At 42.2% G+C, this 14067-nt stretch overlaps 1 protein-coding gene across 3 annotated transcripts in view; it reads left to right on the forward strand.

Moving 5' to 3' along the window:
- col8a2 (collagen, type VIII, alpha 2) overlaps positions 1–14067 on the forward strand; it is a 58239-nt gene that overhangs the window by 28847 nt on the left and 15325 nt on the right. For 2 of the 3 annotated variants that reach the window (XM_064347648.1, XM_064347650.1), the window contains one exon: positions 7671–7859. In XM_064347648.1, the coding sequence (XP_064203718.1) occupies positions 7703–7859 (157 nt within the window). In that variant the 5' untranslated portion in view covers positions 7671–7702. The remainder of the gene's footprint in view (positions 1–7670; positions 7860–14067) is intronic. The other variant, XM_064347649.1, reaches the window with a different exon arrangement.

The following is a 14067-nucleotide window of genomic DNA, read 5'->3' on the forward strand; positions in this document are numbered from 1 at the left end:
GAGGGTTATTAGTTTATATCCCATTTTGGATACCGCTCTTTTCTCCAGGTTATGCTTGAGGACGGAGTGTAGCACAGTGGGTAAGGAACTGGACTTGTAACCGAAAGGTCGCAGGTTCGATTCCCGGATAGGACACTGCCATTGTACCCTTGAGCAAGGTACTTAACCGAAATTGCTTCAGTATATATCCAGCTGTATAAATGGATACAATGTAAAATGCTATGTAAAAAAGTTGTATAAGTCGCTCTGGATAAGAGCGTCTGCTAAATGCCTGTAATGTAATGTAATGTAATGTCTTAGCTTGGAAAAATGGTCAATAACTGTTAGTAGCTTCAGCGAGCGTGTAGTTCTCCACAGCAAGCTTTGGATGAAAGCACCTGTTGAGTCCTGATGTAATGTAATATTCTGCTGTTTGGAAAGGTGATGTCTACATTACCGCACACACACACGCACACACACACAAACACAGCTGTGGAATCACAGAAAGCAGTTTAATCTTTCACCATCACCCACGTTAAGCATCTCTCGTAATTACATAAATTTGCAATATTGAATTTACAAACACTAGCAGTCCCGGTGCATAATGTATAGCGCTCTCCGCTGGCCAATTATCTGATTTGCGTTTGCAGATGTGGTGAGCTGAGGAATGAGACTCTGGGACTGCCAAGACGGGCTGAGAGGGAATTCAGAAGGCAGGTTTATGACTGTCTGTTTCCCAGGTCCACATTGAGGTCTCCTGGGAGACCGGTAGGGGAAGAAAGCATGGCATAGGGGATGGTGACTCCGCTAAATTCAATTGACAATAGTAGCAAGAGAAAATCCAAGTGGCAACAGAAGGTTTCATATAACAGCTAAGACAGTGGATCCTTTCGCCCAATGATGCATCTCTCAAGCTGGCCGCTCGTCAGCATTCGGCTTTGTGTTTTGATGGTCGGTGATTACGTGGGAAGGGAGGCCGACATCTTGCACATCTGTTACTGTCCAAGTGACGCCGCCAACCCCCTCCGGTTTCGCTACCTGCAAACGTCAGCTGGCGCGCAAGCTCGACTGTCCCACGTCTGGTTCTACACTTACCAATGTGCTCCAATGAGGTCATTTAATCCCTCTGCTCCTCTTGGGCCATTAAGAAAACATTGCATTTTCTCCATCTATGAGTTCCTAATATTTCTCTTCCTTTATTCTCCTTTGGTGCATTTTTTAAAAGGAGCGTGCTTCCTTCACTCTCCAACCGTTGTTGGTTTCCATTGCTGAGGTTGCATGTGGAATCATGTTTATTTGTTTGGTTTTTAAAAAATGGAAACTGCATCTAGCCTTCTTCTCCTCTTTCTGTTTGTGTGGTGGATTTTTTTTTTTCATTGTGAACAATCATAAATTGAGCTTCTTGCTTGTGGTAAATTTAGGAACAAGCCACGCCTGCTTCCTTTCTCCAGCTTGTCAATTCTGTTGTTGATCTGAAGCGAAGTTTGGTCTCAAAGTCATTGATATTATTGAAATAAAATAGTGCTTTGTACAGCTTCAGCTTCTGCCAGCTGCCTGGAGACACATAGTGCTGACCACAGCACATCCCATCTGGCCAGGCGAACACCGCCAGCCGCACACAGCCATCCACATAATTGCTGAGAATAAATGATTGGGGTTAGCATTGCTGAAAGATGGATGGAAACAAAATGTCCACTTCTCATCCTGGCATCGCTATTCAAGTCAGCTTGGTCTTTATTCCAGTTCCTATTAGTACCCCTGCGGTCAAGAGCACATGTGTGCGTCTCCTGAGTGTCCAGGCAGTGGACTACTATTGGGGACGGGGAGTGTTATTGGTGGTTAAGTGTGCCCTGCCAATTGGACAATGGAAGATGTTTCTTAAATGAGGATGTATGTTACGGAATGTATGGAATGGTTACGGTGGCCATTTTGGAAAAGGGGATTCTGGGATGTGAGTAATTCAGTCTGGTGGAGAGGGATGGGCTTGAATCTATGTCTCCACACAAGGAAACGTTACAATAACACTTGACCCACAGGGCTGAGGTGCTGCGGCCTGATCACGTCCACTATGCGTCGAGAAGAATGAGGTCGACCGTTGCTTCTGATTGGAAAAGGAAGTCAAATGTCACCCTGTAACTTACATTACACTGCATGTTCTGTTCTACATCACTACCTGGGTGATACCTGATCTTACCAGCTCAGGTATTCCATCTAGCTGGTGCGTGGTGAGAACAGATATCACCCAAACTTAGCTAGTGTATAACACATAACATTGTCAGAACATTTATGTAAACCATGAAGCAGTGCTCTCATACCTCTCACAATGATTTCCAATTAATTTGACAAGCATTTTTTTTCTTCTTAAAACGACCTCATATAATACCCCCCCCCCCACACACACACACACACACACACACACACACACCTGGAACAGGGGTTTGGAAAATTTAAGGAGAGGGGAGCGGTCAAAGTGGAAAGTGTAAACAGCTTGCGTCATGACCCGGCAGGCAGCCGACAGCATTAAACGGATAATTTATTACTTATGATTCTGTTTAATGTGGGGCTGAGGGGGGGGGGCAGAGAATAGGCCACCTTTGTAGACCTTCAGCGGACAAACATTCTCAGGGAAGAGAGTCAGCAAAACCCTTGGCTTAGCCTTCCGCAGAGGGGCTGTAGTAGCAGGTGATATGTCAAACCCTTCCGATGAAACGCTGACCCGGAGTAGAGTTACGCTGTGCCTTCGGTACCTTACTCCTAAAACGTGTGGCCGAACATCCTGCGGTTTTACCGTGTTTATTTACCCTAGGCGGTCGTGTTCAAAGAGTTCGCGGACGGTTCGCGGAATATGAGTAACGCGTGCGGAGAGAGGGGCGAGGAGGGAGCTGTGACTGAAACGCCACTCAGTTATAGACTTATAGTCTTACCTCATGCAGAAAAAAGGTGATTCTGAAAATAAAGCCTCATATGCGTTTCCCCCCATCGCCTAGACTCAACAAGCAGCATGTCCATCACAGGAGCAGGTGCTGGGGGCTTTTTTGGGAAACACAGCCAGACACACTCATGCACACGCACGCACCTGCAGAAGCCTGAACACACACACATATCAGCACGTATTACACTACATTCATTTATCACTTGCACTTATTCACAAAATGAACCGCACCTAAGCAAATAAATTAACTGTTAAATAAGAGCAGCAGTATAACAGAAAAGGATAACCCACAAATACACACAAACACACACACCAGCAAAAAGACAACCACAAATGGTCACATTACATACACCAAAGTACATTATAACTTCCATTTCCCATTGCCTCATCTCCTCCTTATAGTCACTCTGTTTCACCCTTTCCATCATCACGGGCGTGATTCCGGTGATGGTGGTTGGGGGTTGAGAGCCGTAAGCCAAGTGCTCACACCCCGGAATGGAAATATCACAGACTATGTGTGTGGTGAAGAGGATGGGATGCTGGGGAAGTAGAAAAGTGCTCCTTGTTTCAGTTAATGTGGAAACATTTAATAATGCTGTGGGGGGCCAGTGTTCTCCATGCAGTTTATAAGCACGCTTTAAGGAATATCTGCGGCCTTCTGTTTGTTTTTCTACGCCCCCTGTGTGAACACTGCAGTCCAGTTCCAGGGGGCGGGGTGGTCAAAATGCTCAATCATTTCCTCGGCTCACCGGCGGGGAGTAGGCCGCGACACGGCCACAGCTAAGAGAAAAAATCACACTTTTTTATCATCCCCACTTACGGATACATGCCTTACAAGATCCAGAGGTTTGCGGTCTTCCAGTTACCACTTTGTTTGCGTGGTTTCACAAGTCTGTCTCTCTCTTGGCTCCCTTTCTTTTCATTTTTTTTTCTGTCTTTTGGACCATATTTTTAATTAAAGAAAAAAAGCAGTCATCCATCATCTAGTACATAGCAAAGATTTTGCTGTTTTGTCTGTCTGGTCATGCATTTTTTATACTGAGACTGTTAAGATTATTTAGTTTCATAAGATGGGTAGAGATGAAATGATGAAAATCTGTTTCTAGTTTCTCTGTCTCTTTCTCATTCTCTCTCTCTCTTCCTGTGATATTTTTTTTGGTTTGAAGGCCACCTAAATTTGGCAAAGGCCATAATGTTTGCAGTTTCTTGCTCAATAGAATGACTAATGCATGACATTTTATTCATTTTTTGGAAGCAGGCTGTAATTTATATGGATATGCATGTTTCAGTACATGTGGGTATTGACTCATTTGTGTTTCTGTGTATGATTGTGTGTGTGTGTGTGCTTGTGTTTCCGTGTGTGTGCGCATATGCATGTGTTTGTGTGTGTGTGGTTATTTGGCCATTTCTTTATTTGCTTTACTGTATTTTTTTCTTTTTTATCTGCTAGTCATTCTGTGTATACATGTGTGTGTGGTTATGCGTGTCCCTTTGTCTGCCCTTCTGAGCGTGCCCACATGTGACTGCGTGCATGTGCATATGCGTGTGTGCGGTTTTCCAGACATACTGCGTGAGACGATAACTGCTACTTTATGTCTTCCATGCAAAGCTGAATAGAAGCCCTTGGTAAACAGATTGTGTTGGGCATGTGGAATGGGAGAAATGTCTGCCTCTGATCATGCCGAGAGCACAGACGCCTGCTCGATGGTGGTTACATGTTTCTCCACAAAACCACAACGCCCCCCCCCCTCAGGAATGGTTAACTCTGGTCTGAACAGGAGCCAATCAGCACTGAGCTACTGACTGATTGCTTTTTTCTCTGCTTGGCCGCATGGTTTTCGTCTCACTTTTTGCTTTTTTTCGTGGTCTGCCCCATGATTGTGTTGTTTCTGGACCGGGGGGGCAGAGGAAGGGTGCAGAGATTTTACATGAGATGCAAACTCGGTTGGATGTGAACATTTTATTCAAGCGCTATCTCATACTCCACTCAGATTCCTGGTATACATCTCACCCAAGCTTTCCCTGTCCAACATCCTTACATGGAGTGAATGATTTGGTCAGGGGAGCGAAAGTAAGAGGGGCGGAGAGAAAACACAGGAAGCGGTTATACGGCGAAAGCTGCACCGGACCGGGCTTCGTTCCTGAGCCCGGCTGCACCAACAACACTTACTCCAGCAATAACAATAATAAAGATGAAAATAATTTGAGAGGGGGAAAAGCTGGCGAACTGCAGAGCCAGCACAGGCAGACAGCCGGACCGCAGCCCCGCGTGAGGGAGGGGTGGAGGGGGGGGGCAGCTGGAGACTGCAGTGGGAGTGTCCTTTTCCATATCTGCTTGCTCTGTCATTCCTGTGCAGGACACACCACTGGGACTGGGGAAATGAAGCTTATTGGTCGGAGTTGGAGGCCGGAGCTGACTTTGCCCGGGTTATCACTCGTGCATGTGGCTGGGAGAGCAGGGCTGGACCAGGGGCTGCTTTATCCGGTGCCCCTCAGATCACACACAAACCAGCTAGTGATGCCCATGTCGATGGTAGCTGGAAAATGCACACAGCATCTATATCTGTGTCCTTCTGACTTATAGTCTTGATTCATGTAGTGGTGTAGCAGAGGTATTGTGCACATCTTTCAATATACTCTCCTAACTCACAGAAGTGCTCAGCATGGCAAATCATGTTCTTCTGGGTCCTTGAACTTCAGCTTTAGTTCATTTGGTCCTGGAGGGCACCTCTGGTTTTCCTATTCAAAAAGATCTCAGCTGATTCAATTATAATCATGTTCCCCTACAACATCAATGATAAAATCAATCATTGCAACTTTATTTCACTCAAATCTCAAAGGGAGGGAATCATGAGTATCACCTCCAGGGACTTGAAATAAATGTGTTGTGCGGTTAAAGCAGAGTGTTGTATGCTGTGTATACTGCTCTGAAGCCAGCCTTTGATTGAAATTTTATGTGAGTGATCCAAGCAAATTCCTGGGACCCATATTTATAGCGATGGCATTCCAAGGGGTGAGGACAGCTGACTAACCCATTGGTTCAGGTTGGAAGTGGAAGAGACAGATTCTGCTGGCATCAACACTTTCTGCTTCCGCCCTCCCTTCCCCCAATACATCTCTCAGTTCCTGCTCCTCATTAGAAGATGTGTAGGGCAATCACTTTGGGAGCTCCTTCCAAAACCAGTGTTTCAGCCGTGCACCTGATCAGGGCTGTGTAAATATCTAGTGCGAACAACATGAGGATGAAATTATCATTCCTTTCTGGAGTAAATGAAAGCAAACAGGCCCAGCTGTCACACAGAATGACAGGTTAAACAAACTGGGGAGCCAAGAACATGCAGCACCACCTCGGTTTGGCACCCCAGTCCTGTGCTGGGTGGGTTTAATTACAGAGGCTCCCATGTCTGCCAGTTGTGGAGGACAGCCCCTCTACCTATCGTTTTAAGAGCCTCGGTTTGTACTGGAGTGTGTGTGTGTGTGTGTGTGTGTGCGCATGTTTGTTCCTCTGTGTGTGTGGGTTCCATATACTATCACTAATTGAGTTACAATAATGGCACTTGCTGGTCTTTCCTCTGTTACAAGGAGCTGGACACCTTGTTTAGGCCACATCAGGGTGATCCTCTCTGCTGAATGTGCACATGTGTATGGTTGACATGAAGCTCACGAGATCTGGCTGCTTAGACGTGCACCACTGAAGTCTCGCGCTCACAGGCGGACTGAGGCAAGCGCACATTTCATTAGCAGATCTCCTGCAGGGAACGCAGCATGCGCTCTGCGGTGTCATTGGATATTACCTCTTTGTCTAAGTGCTTTTATATCTGAGAAACTGTCAGATTTGTCAGTTAGCCTGCAGCAGCAGTTATTAGCTGTGATATTTTATCATGAAACCATTTGGCCAACACATTTGTATTATTTTGTTTTCATTTTTGAGACATTTCCAGTTCCACGAAGGTGCTGCTGCTACAGTTTATGATGAATACTTTTAAAGCATTCCAAGACTAATTTTTCTGAATATAAATAATAATCAAAAAACAATAATATTGTAATCTGTCTGTTTTCAAGTCTAATATAAATTAAGCCCTCAGGGGCAAAGTTATCAGTAATATTCAAGTTGAAACCAAAGAATGAGAGAAGTTTAAACAACTAAAATACCAGCACCACAATGTTTTATAACTAACCAGATATTTTATCATCGTCATGGGGATGATCATTTATTTGGTTTTCAAGCAAATAAATCAAAACACATTCCATGACTTCCCTGGCCCAAATCACTGAGAATTTTAGGTTTTAAAATTTTTGAGATTACCAACTTTTGATAAAAATGTTTCAAGTTGGATTGCCCTTTGTCTTTGACACTCCAGCAATGGTCCAGTTGAAGACGACGATGGCATCATTTGGAAAAGAATATAACATTTTATAGGCGCTAGTATACGTTTTATGCCAGTTTCTGTAAATAATGAGGAAAATGATATATCACTGTCTAATCCTTTTTTATATTTTTATTTTTATATCCTGTTATATCATTTTGTCTGACATACACTGTACAATTCCCTTACCAACTATGGAAAGAATATTCTCTGATGAGGACAATAAATTTTAAACAAATGAAACAAATGCAAAATCCCATGTGCACACATGTTTTAGCCTATATTTCACATGTTAAATTTACGTGAATCAGAGCTACAGGCTGTTTCCACTTCATTCGTTCATATTGATGACCTTCCCTTCCTCCCTGCCCATCCCCTTTTCCTCGACCAAGCCAGGACTGCAGGCTGTCACTCCGGGAGGCCGATGACCATGCTGCTGCTGGAGCTGTGCATGTTGCTGCTCCTGGGGGGGCGTGTCCTGGGAGGAGGTTACCCCCCCATGCCTCAGATGAAGTACATTCAGCCAATGATGAAGGGGCCTGTGGGCCCCCCCTTCAGAGAAGGCAAAGGCCAGTACTTCGGTGAGTTCGCCAATCGTCCCCGCCTACCCTGTTCTTCCACTTCAAACATGTCCCCATTGCGATGAGTAGCCACATACTAACGTAATCATGACAGTGGCTGCACTCAGAGATCTGACAAAAGGTAACCAATGGCATGGCCTATTCTAACTGCTGAGTTCACAGTCAATCGAAGCAGGTTAAGTGGATCGCTCGAGCAGCATCCTTTGTGAGATTTACCCATAATCCTCTAGTTCAGAGCTACTGACTGAATTGCAGACAGGAGGAACCCCAGGGGTATCAGCCGGACAATGAACAATGAGAGGAGTGAAAAATGGGTTGCTATTCCCTGTCTCTTGCTCAGGACAGATTTATTGTGAGCATTGTGAATGTGTCAGAGAAAGCAGGAGAAGAAGGAGCAGGAGGAGGAAGAGGGTGGATCGGTGCTCACCCTCCACAGGGGCCATACATCATAGCCCCACATATTCAGTGCTCAGAGCTGGCCGGTGGACAAGTCTGCTTATTGGCGATGGGACAGCGGGGTCGAGATGAAGCCAAATCAGTGATGAGAAAGCCAGCGAGGACGAGGCAATGAGAGAGCATTCCTACACACAGGAGCTCGTGCGTGTGTGTTTTCTCCTGAAACAAAAGGACAGTAGAGAAAATAACTTTTTTTTTAAACTTATCGGTCAGGTTGTTGCTTTTCCTTCATCATTACCTCAAATTTGTCCGTCGCGCGCTTGATTTCTCCGTTGTGTGTTTGATTCAGTCACCGGAATGAGACCCTGGTTGATATGGAGCCAGAGCTAGCTTATCTGAAATCACCTCACCTACAGTTGATGAACTGAATGTGCCTGCATACTGGATATAATGGCTCTGCTATGGCAGAAAGGATCTGAGCAGAGCTCTCATTGGCCCTGCCATCTCATATTAACTGTTTGACTGGGAACAGCTGTTGCTTTGGCTAATTACGCCCAGATTTTGCACTGACAGCAAAGACAGACCTCCTTCTGTTTGCATCAGCCTTGCACGGATGAATCATACACATCAAGGAAGTTGTGCTTCACTAAATATGTTAATTCTCAAGGTGCAAATCTCAAAACAATTATGTTCATGAAGGAACGAGAAATCCCTCAGACTCGCTGGAGATTTAAATCCCTCCTACACTGGAACAGACAGTTCATATATTTTCACTGCCTCACTTTTTGTGTAACTGCCTTTAGATATACTGTATCTCCCAGCCTGCCAGCACCACTCAGTAAAATAATGAATGTCAAACATTACTTTGACCTTCATATGACAGCCTTGTGCCGATTGATAAATGCAAGGCTAAATCCAACACTAGCTTGCAGGCTGTACTCACACAGTAAATTTTACAGGGTCCAGAGTTGTGTTTATTTAACCCCTTCACACGGATGCTAGATTGGGCCAATCCTTGCCCATTTAAGGGGTGCCCCATTAAAAGCTGTATAACTCCAGGTGTGAGCATCACAGAGACTTCATAAATGGATTAAATGAAGCAGGACATTAGTACCATTTACAATACTAACTACTAGATTAATTTATTTTAATAATTTCATTAAAAGTATTGCTAAAAAATGCAATTATTTTAGCAAAAATGCAAAAATGAAGTTTTTCTTTTTTAGTTTGTAATGAAATACTGAGATATCCATACATTAAACAGGTAAAGTTATACATGTTCTGGATCATAAACTTGGGGTCTAAGATATTTAGGGGTCAAAACATATCCAGAATCTTTCCAAAAAAGAATATGCTTTTAGTCTATTATAAAGCATATACATTTGCCCCTTATAATGGTTTAAGATTAAACATTAATATCACATTGAAAAGCATTGTGACACACTGTGGTACTCATACCTAAATGTGAAATCATTCACTCTTGTATGCTTTTTCTCTACTATGTAATGTGTTGTTGCATGGGGATGGGACAACATTAATATTATATTCCACCATCAGAGATGTTTTGCCAATGGTCCCGCTTCACGTCAAATGGGTGCATGAAACATAAATATGACTGAGCCACCAACGAACAATTACCACAATGGAAATGCCATTAGAAAATAGTGCTAACCTATTCAATAACATATCAAAATAGCCAAAATATTTTTTAGTAGTTATTCTTACATATCAATGAATCAAGGATGGAATCTTATCGGTGTTCATCAGCATCCTCCTCCTCCAGAGAATCAATGCTGTGGCTTTACTCTTCTGACTTACTCCAAAAAAAGCTAGGCCTATCAGCGACATAAGCCTTAGCCATACTCAGAAGCTTTCAAGAATAATAATATTTTCCAAATGATGGAAAACAACAATTAGGTGCATGTCGTTTACTGCCTATCGCAGAGGCTGACTGTGTAGCACAGCGATGATGAGACAAAACTTTCCCGTGAGACCATTTTGACCTAAAGCTAAATTATAATATTGGCTAGGTGACAAGTGATGGCGAACCATCATAAAGCTATCTGGCATTCAAATCCGGTTTCAGATGGTCTTAGAAAGAAGCTATGTCTACACTGTATGACCACAAAATTTAAAAAAGCAAGACATGGCTAGGGAGATGAATTTGATTGAGTTATGATTTCCTGCAATCTTCTTAAATAATGTAATGACATAAATAACCAAAATTAGTGCTAATTGTATGGTATAAAAATGAGAAGGAACTATTTTTCCCAATAGAATCATTGTTTTCATAGAATTAAGGACCAGAGGTTTTTGCTTAAAGTAATAATCTTGAAGATTTTCATTAAAATAAATGTCTGTTAAGTCACTATCTATCACCGAATTAGGTAACACAATGGTGATTGAGCCTATTATTATATTAATTTATATTATTATTATTATTATTATTATTTATGATTAAAGAACTGGGTGTCTGTGGCGACATTCCCGGGAAAAAATCACAAGCGGCGCATAGTTAGTGACGCGTTTTCCATCACCCATTAGTGGTTGATCCGCCAGAGAGGGTAAACGGAGCTAATGCAACAGGCTCGCTCTTCAACTCACTTGTGTGTGAGTGGCGTACTGTTAATTCCGCCGTCTGCTAGCGTTACAATAACAGAGAAGGGGGGGGGGGGGGGGGTTATGGAACCCAAAAAGGTTTTTGTGTAACATGAGAGGTCATATTATTTGTTTATGTAGATTTCGTATTACATTTGATGACAATATAACGTTACTAAATTACATAGCCAAGCTATTTTCACAGCTAACGCTAGCTACCTGACCATGTCAAGAAAGGCAACATAAGTTTAAGTTGCGCACAGTAGCCGTCTCCCATATCAGGTAACGTTGCGTTAGCTAGCTAGCTAATGTAATTAACACAATCTAATGTCAGCTGACAATTAGAAAAAACGAATGCAATGCTACCATGTTGCAATGTAGCGAACTAAAGGCCAGTTCAGATCAATGATTCGCAACGAGATTGGATGCAACTTGCAAAATTCCAAGACGTCTGATTGTAAACGTTCTAACTGCACTTGGCGATTTGACAAGGTGGGTCTTTTGAAACCCCAGGAAACGGCTTCAGGCGCTCTGCAGATAACCAGTTCACACCGCTGCAATTTTCTCTGCAACATTCTAAAACCGTTTTGTCTCGTTGCGAATCATTGATCTGAACTGGCCTTAACGTTACTGTTATTTACATTGCCATCAAGTTCATCAATATATTATAATGATCGGAAAAAAGCCGTCTTTACACAGAGCATTTACCCCAGGGTATAGGTGGAGCAGAGCCGGTCTGATTTCAGTGTAAAGATGTCAAGCCAGAGAAAACTAAATTAAAAATACGGCAGTATGGATTCGCGTTGTTATTATTTTATTACGCTTCTTCATATGTTCCTTCAACCTTGATGCGCTTTTTTGATGAAATCTCCTTTGTTTTTGTTTTATTCTTCTTGTTATGATTGCTAATTTAACACCCAGTTCAGCTTTATTCTTGAACAGTTTAGCTAGCAAAACCAGAAACACCAGGGGTAACATTTTGCAAGGCAGGGTTTCAAAAATATCACACAACAATCATTCACGAGAACGACAGTGTTTATTGTGCACGAGATACATAATTGCACGAGCCACAGCGAATCCCGCGGATTCGTCTCTGTAGTGTAACGATGTTCATACCGGGAAAAAGGTGGATAAAGAACATCTGTGGAAATTGATCATCACTAATTCTACCCCAGGTCTGCTACAGCATTTTAACCCGGCTCGGCAGTGTAAAGACAGCTTAAGTTAGCCTAATGTTAGACAATGAATGAGTATGTACATAACGTTACTGTTATAACAACCATTTTTTATTCAGTAACTAGTAAGTATTATAGTTGGCGTGGCCCAGGTGCCAACTGACTGATGTCACACAGGCGACACTGGTTGGATCCGGTTGGATCTCTGGGAAGTGAGGTCCAAAAACACACCTGCAATTACTGCTTTTCGCCATTGGTACCGCCGAAGAGAACAAAACGGAAATCTTTGAGATTGTAACTTTATTTATTTATTTATTTATTGTGCAAATAAACTACCAAACAGAGTTTTGCATAACAACAGTCTAAATAGAACTATCAATGACAGTTTTGCTTGAAAACAGTAAAACAATACGCCTAAAGTGCCGCTGAAATATATTTAAATTTCAGCTGATTAAGTTGATAAAAATCAATAAATATAAAAGTAACTATATATAGTTATTGTTGTATAAGTGAGACAGAAATACATAAAAGGTCACCTTTACAGTGATACAGTGATTCAGTGTAGCTGCAGCTGTTCCAGTAAGTGTTATACCATCAACGTCAGGAGAGAGTCCGTTATAAAATTTTATACAACTATGTATTAGGGAGAGTCAGTTAACTTACTAGTGGTAACTTGCCTCATTGTTGGCAACCGCTGTATAAGGTAATTAGTTGTGCAACAAGTGGGATAATCCGCTCCGAGGTGGTCAGCTATGTAAGGAATAAACTATGACAGGCTGTCCTGTTATTGGAAAATAATGTATGATGGGAGTAGTAATGCGGCTGAAGTGAAGCCATGGTCGCTTAACCACCCCAGAAGTACACTATTTTCCAATAACGGGACAGCTGGGAGGGGTTTATTCCACTTTACATTACATTACATTACATTCATTTAGCAGACGCTTTTATCCAAAGCGACGTACAAAAGTGCATTTTCATGATCGTAGACAACTGCTGAACACGGGTTCAGTAAGGTACAATTACTTATTTTGTAAAGCTATTTCTAGCCGAGAACAAAGAACACTATCCTGGTCTAACATCTGCAAAGCCGAACTAGGCAGAAGAATAAGCTAGAGTATTAGGACAAATACAATTTACCAAGAAGTGCAGGGATGGGGCAACATGTAACAAGTGACAACTTATACAACGGGTTACCAACAATGAATATATATAGTTACTTTTATTTTTATTTTTTTTAATCGACTTTATCAGCATTCAGGCCCAGAACTATCTATTTAATAAGAAATCATAAAGCACCTCACCAGATTATATCTCTGGTGCTGTACTAGGCTCTTCTTAAACTGGCTCCTAGGATGTTTACTGAAAAGGAATGATTTAACACAGAGGAAAATGTTGAAATTTATTTGGTAGTGCTTGCAATACTTGACTCTTTTCTAACATTCACTAAAAATAATGATTGGATTACTGCCGCACAGAAATATTCAGTCACTTTTCTTATTTATAATTTGTTGCTAAGGATAATTGTAAAGGCCATGTCATTACATGAATTATGGAATTTGTTTTACGGTTCAAGTAGTCTACATTAACTGTAGTTGGGAGCTGCATGTTTACAAATGACCCATGTCACTGTATTCATCCTCAACATTCATGCAAACTTTTACAACAAACTTGAACATCATTTGCTTCATCTCTGATTCAGACTCAGGCACACTCATGGGTCCTGACGCTTGCTCAACTGCACTGTTGCTGCGGCAACACCGACAAAGGTTCACAAAGCGTTGTATTGCCACTAAATATTTAACAAATCATGCATTACCCATGTGTTTCTCTGCATTAGCAATTGTTTTAATGTGTTGTATCCTCAACACCATCCACTTTGCATCATAGGAAAAAGGAAATGTCAATGGCCAAATGTGTTTCACATTAGTGCATGATCACATTCAGCTACATGGGAGATGTTGCCTGATTTACCATGAAAGAGGTTCAGACACTTTGTACAAAATAAATGTGTACTCACTGGCAACACGTCACCAGTATCC

This window comes from Anguilla rostrata, chromosome 8, assembly GCF_018555375.3.
Source record: "Anguilla rostrata isolate EN2019 chromosome 8, ASM1855537v3, whole genome shotgun sequence".
In the NCBI taxonomy this organism is placed as follows: Eukaryota; Metazoa; Chordata; class Actinopteri; order Anguilliformes; family Anguillidae; genus Anguilla; species Anguilla rostrata.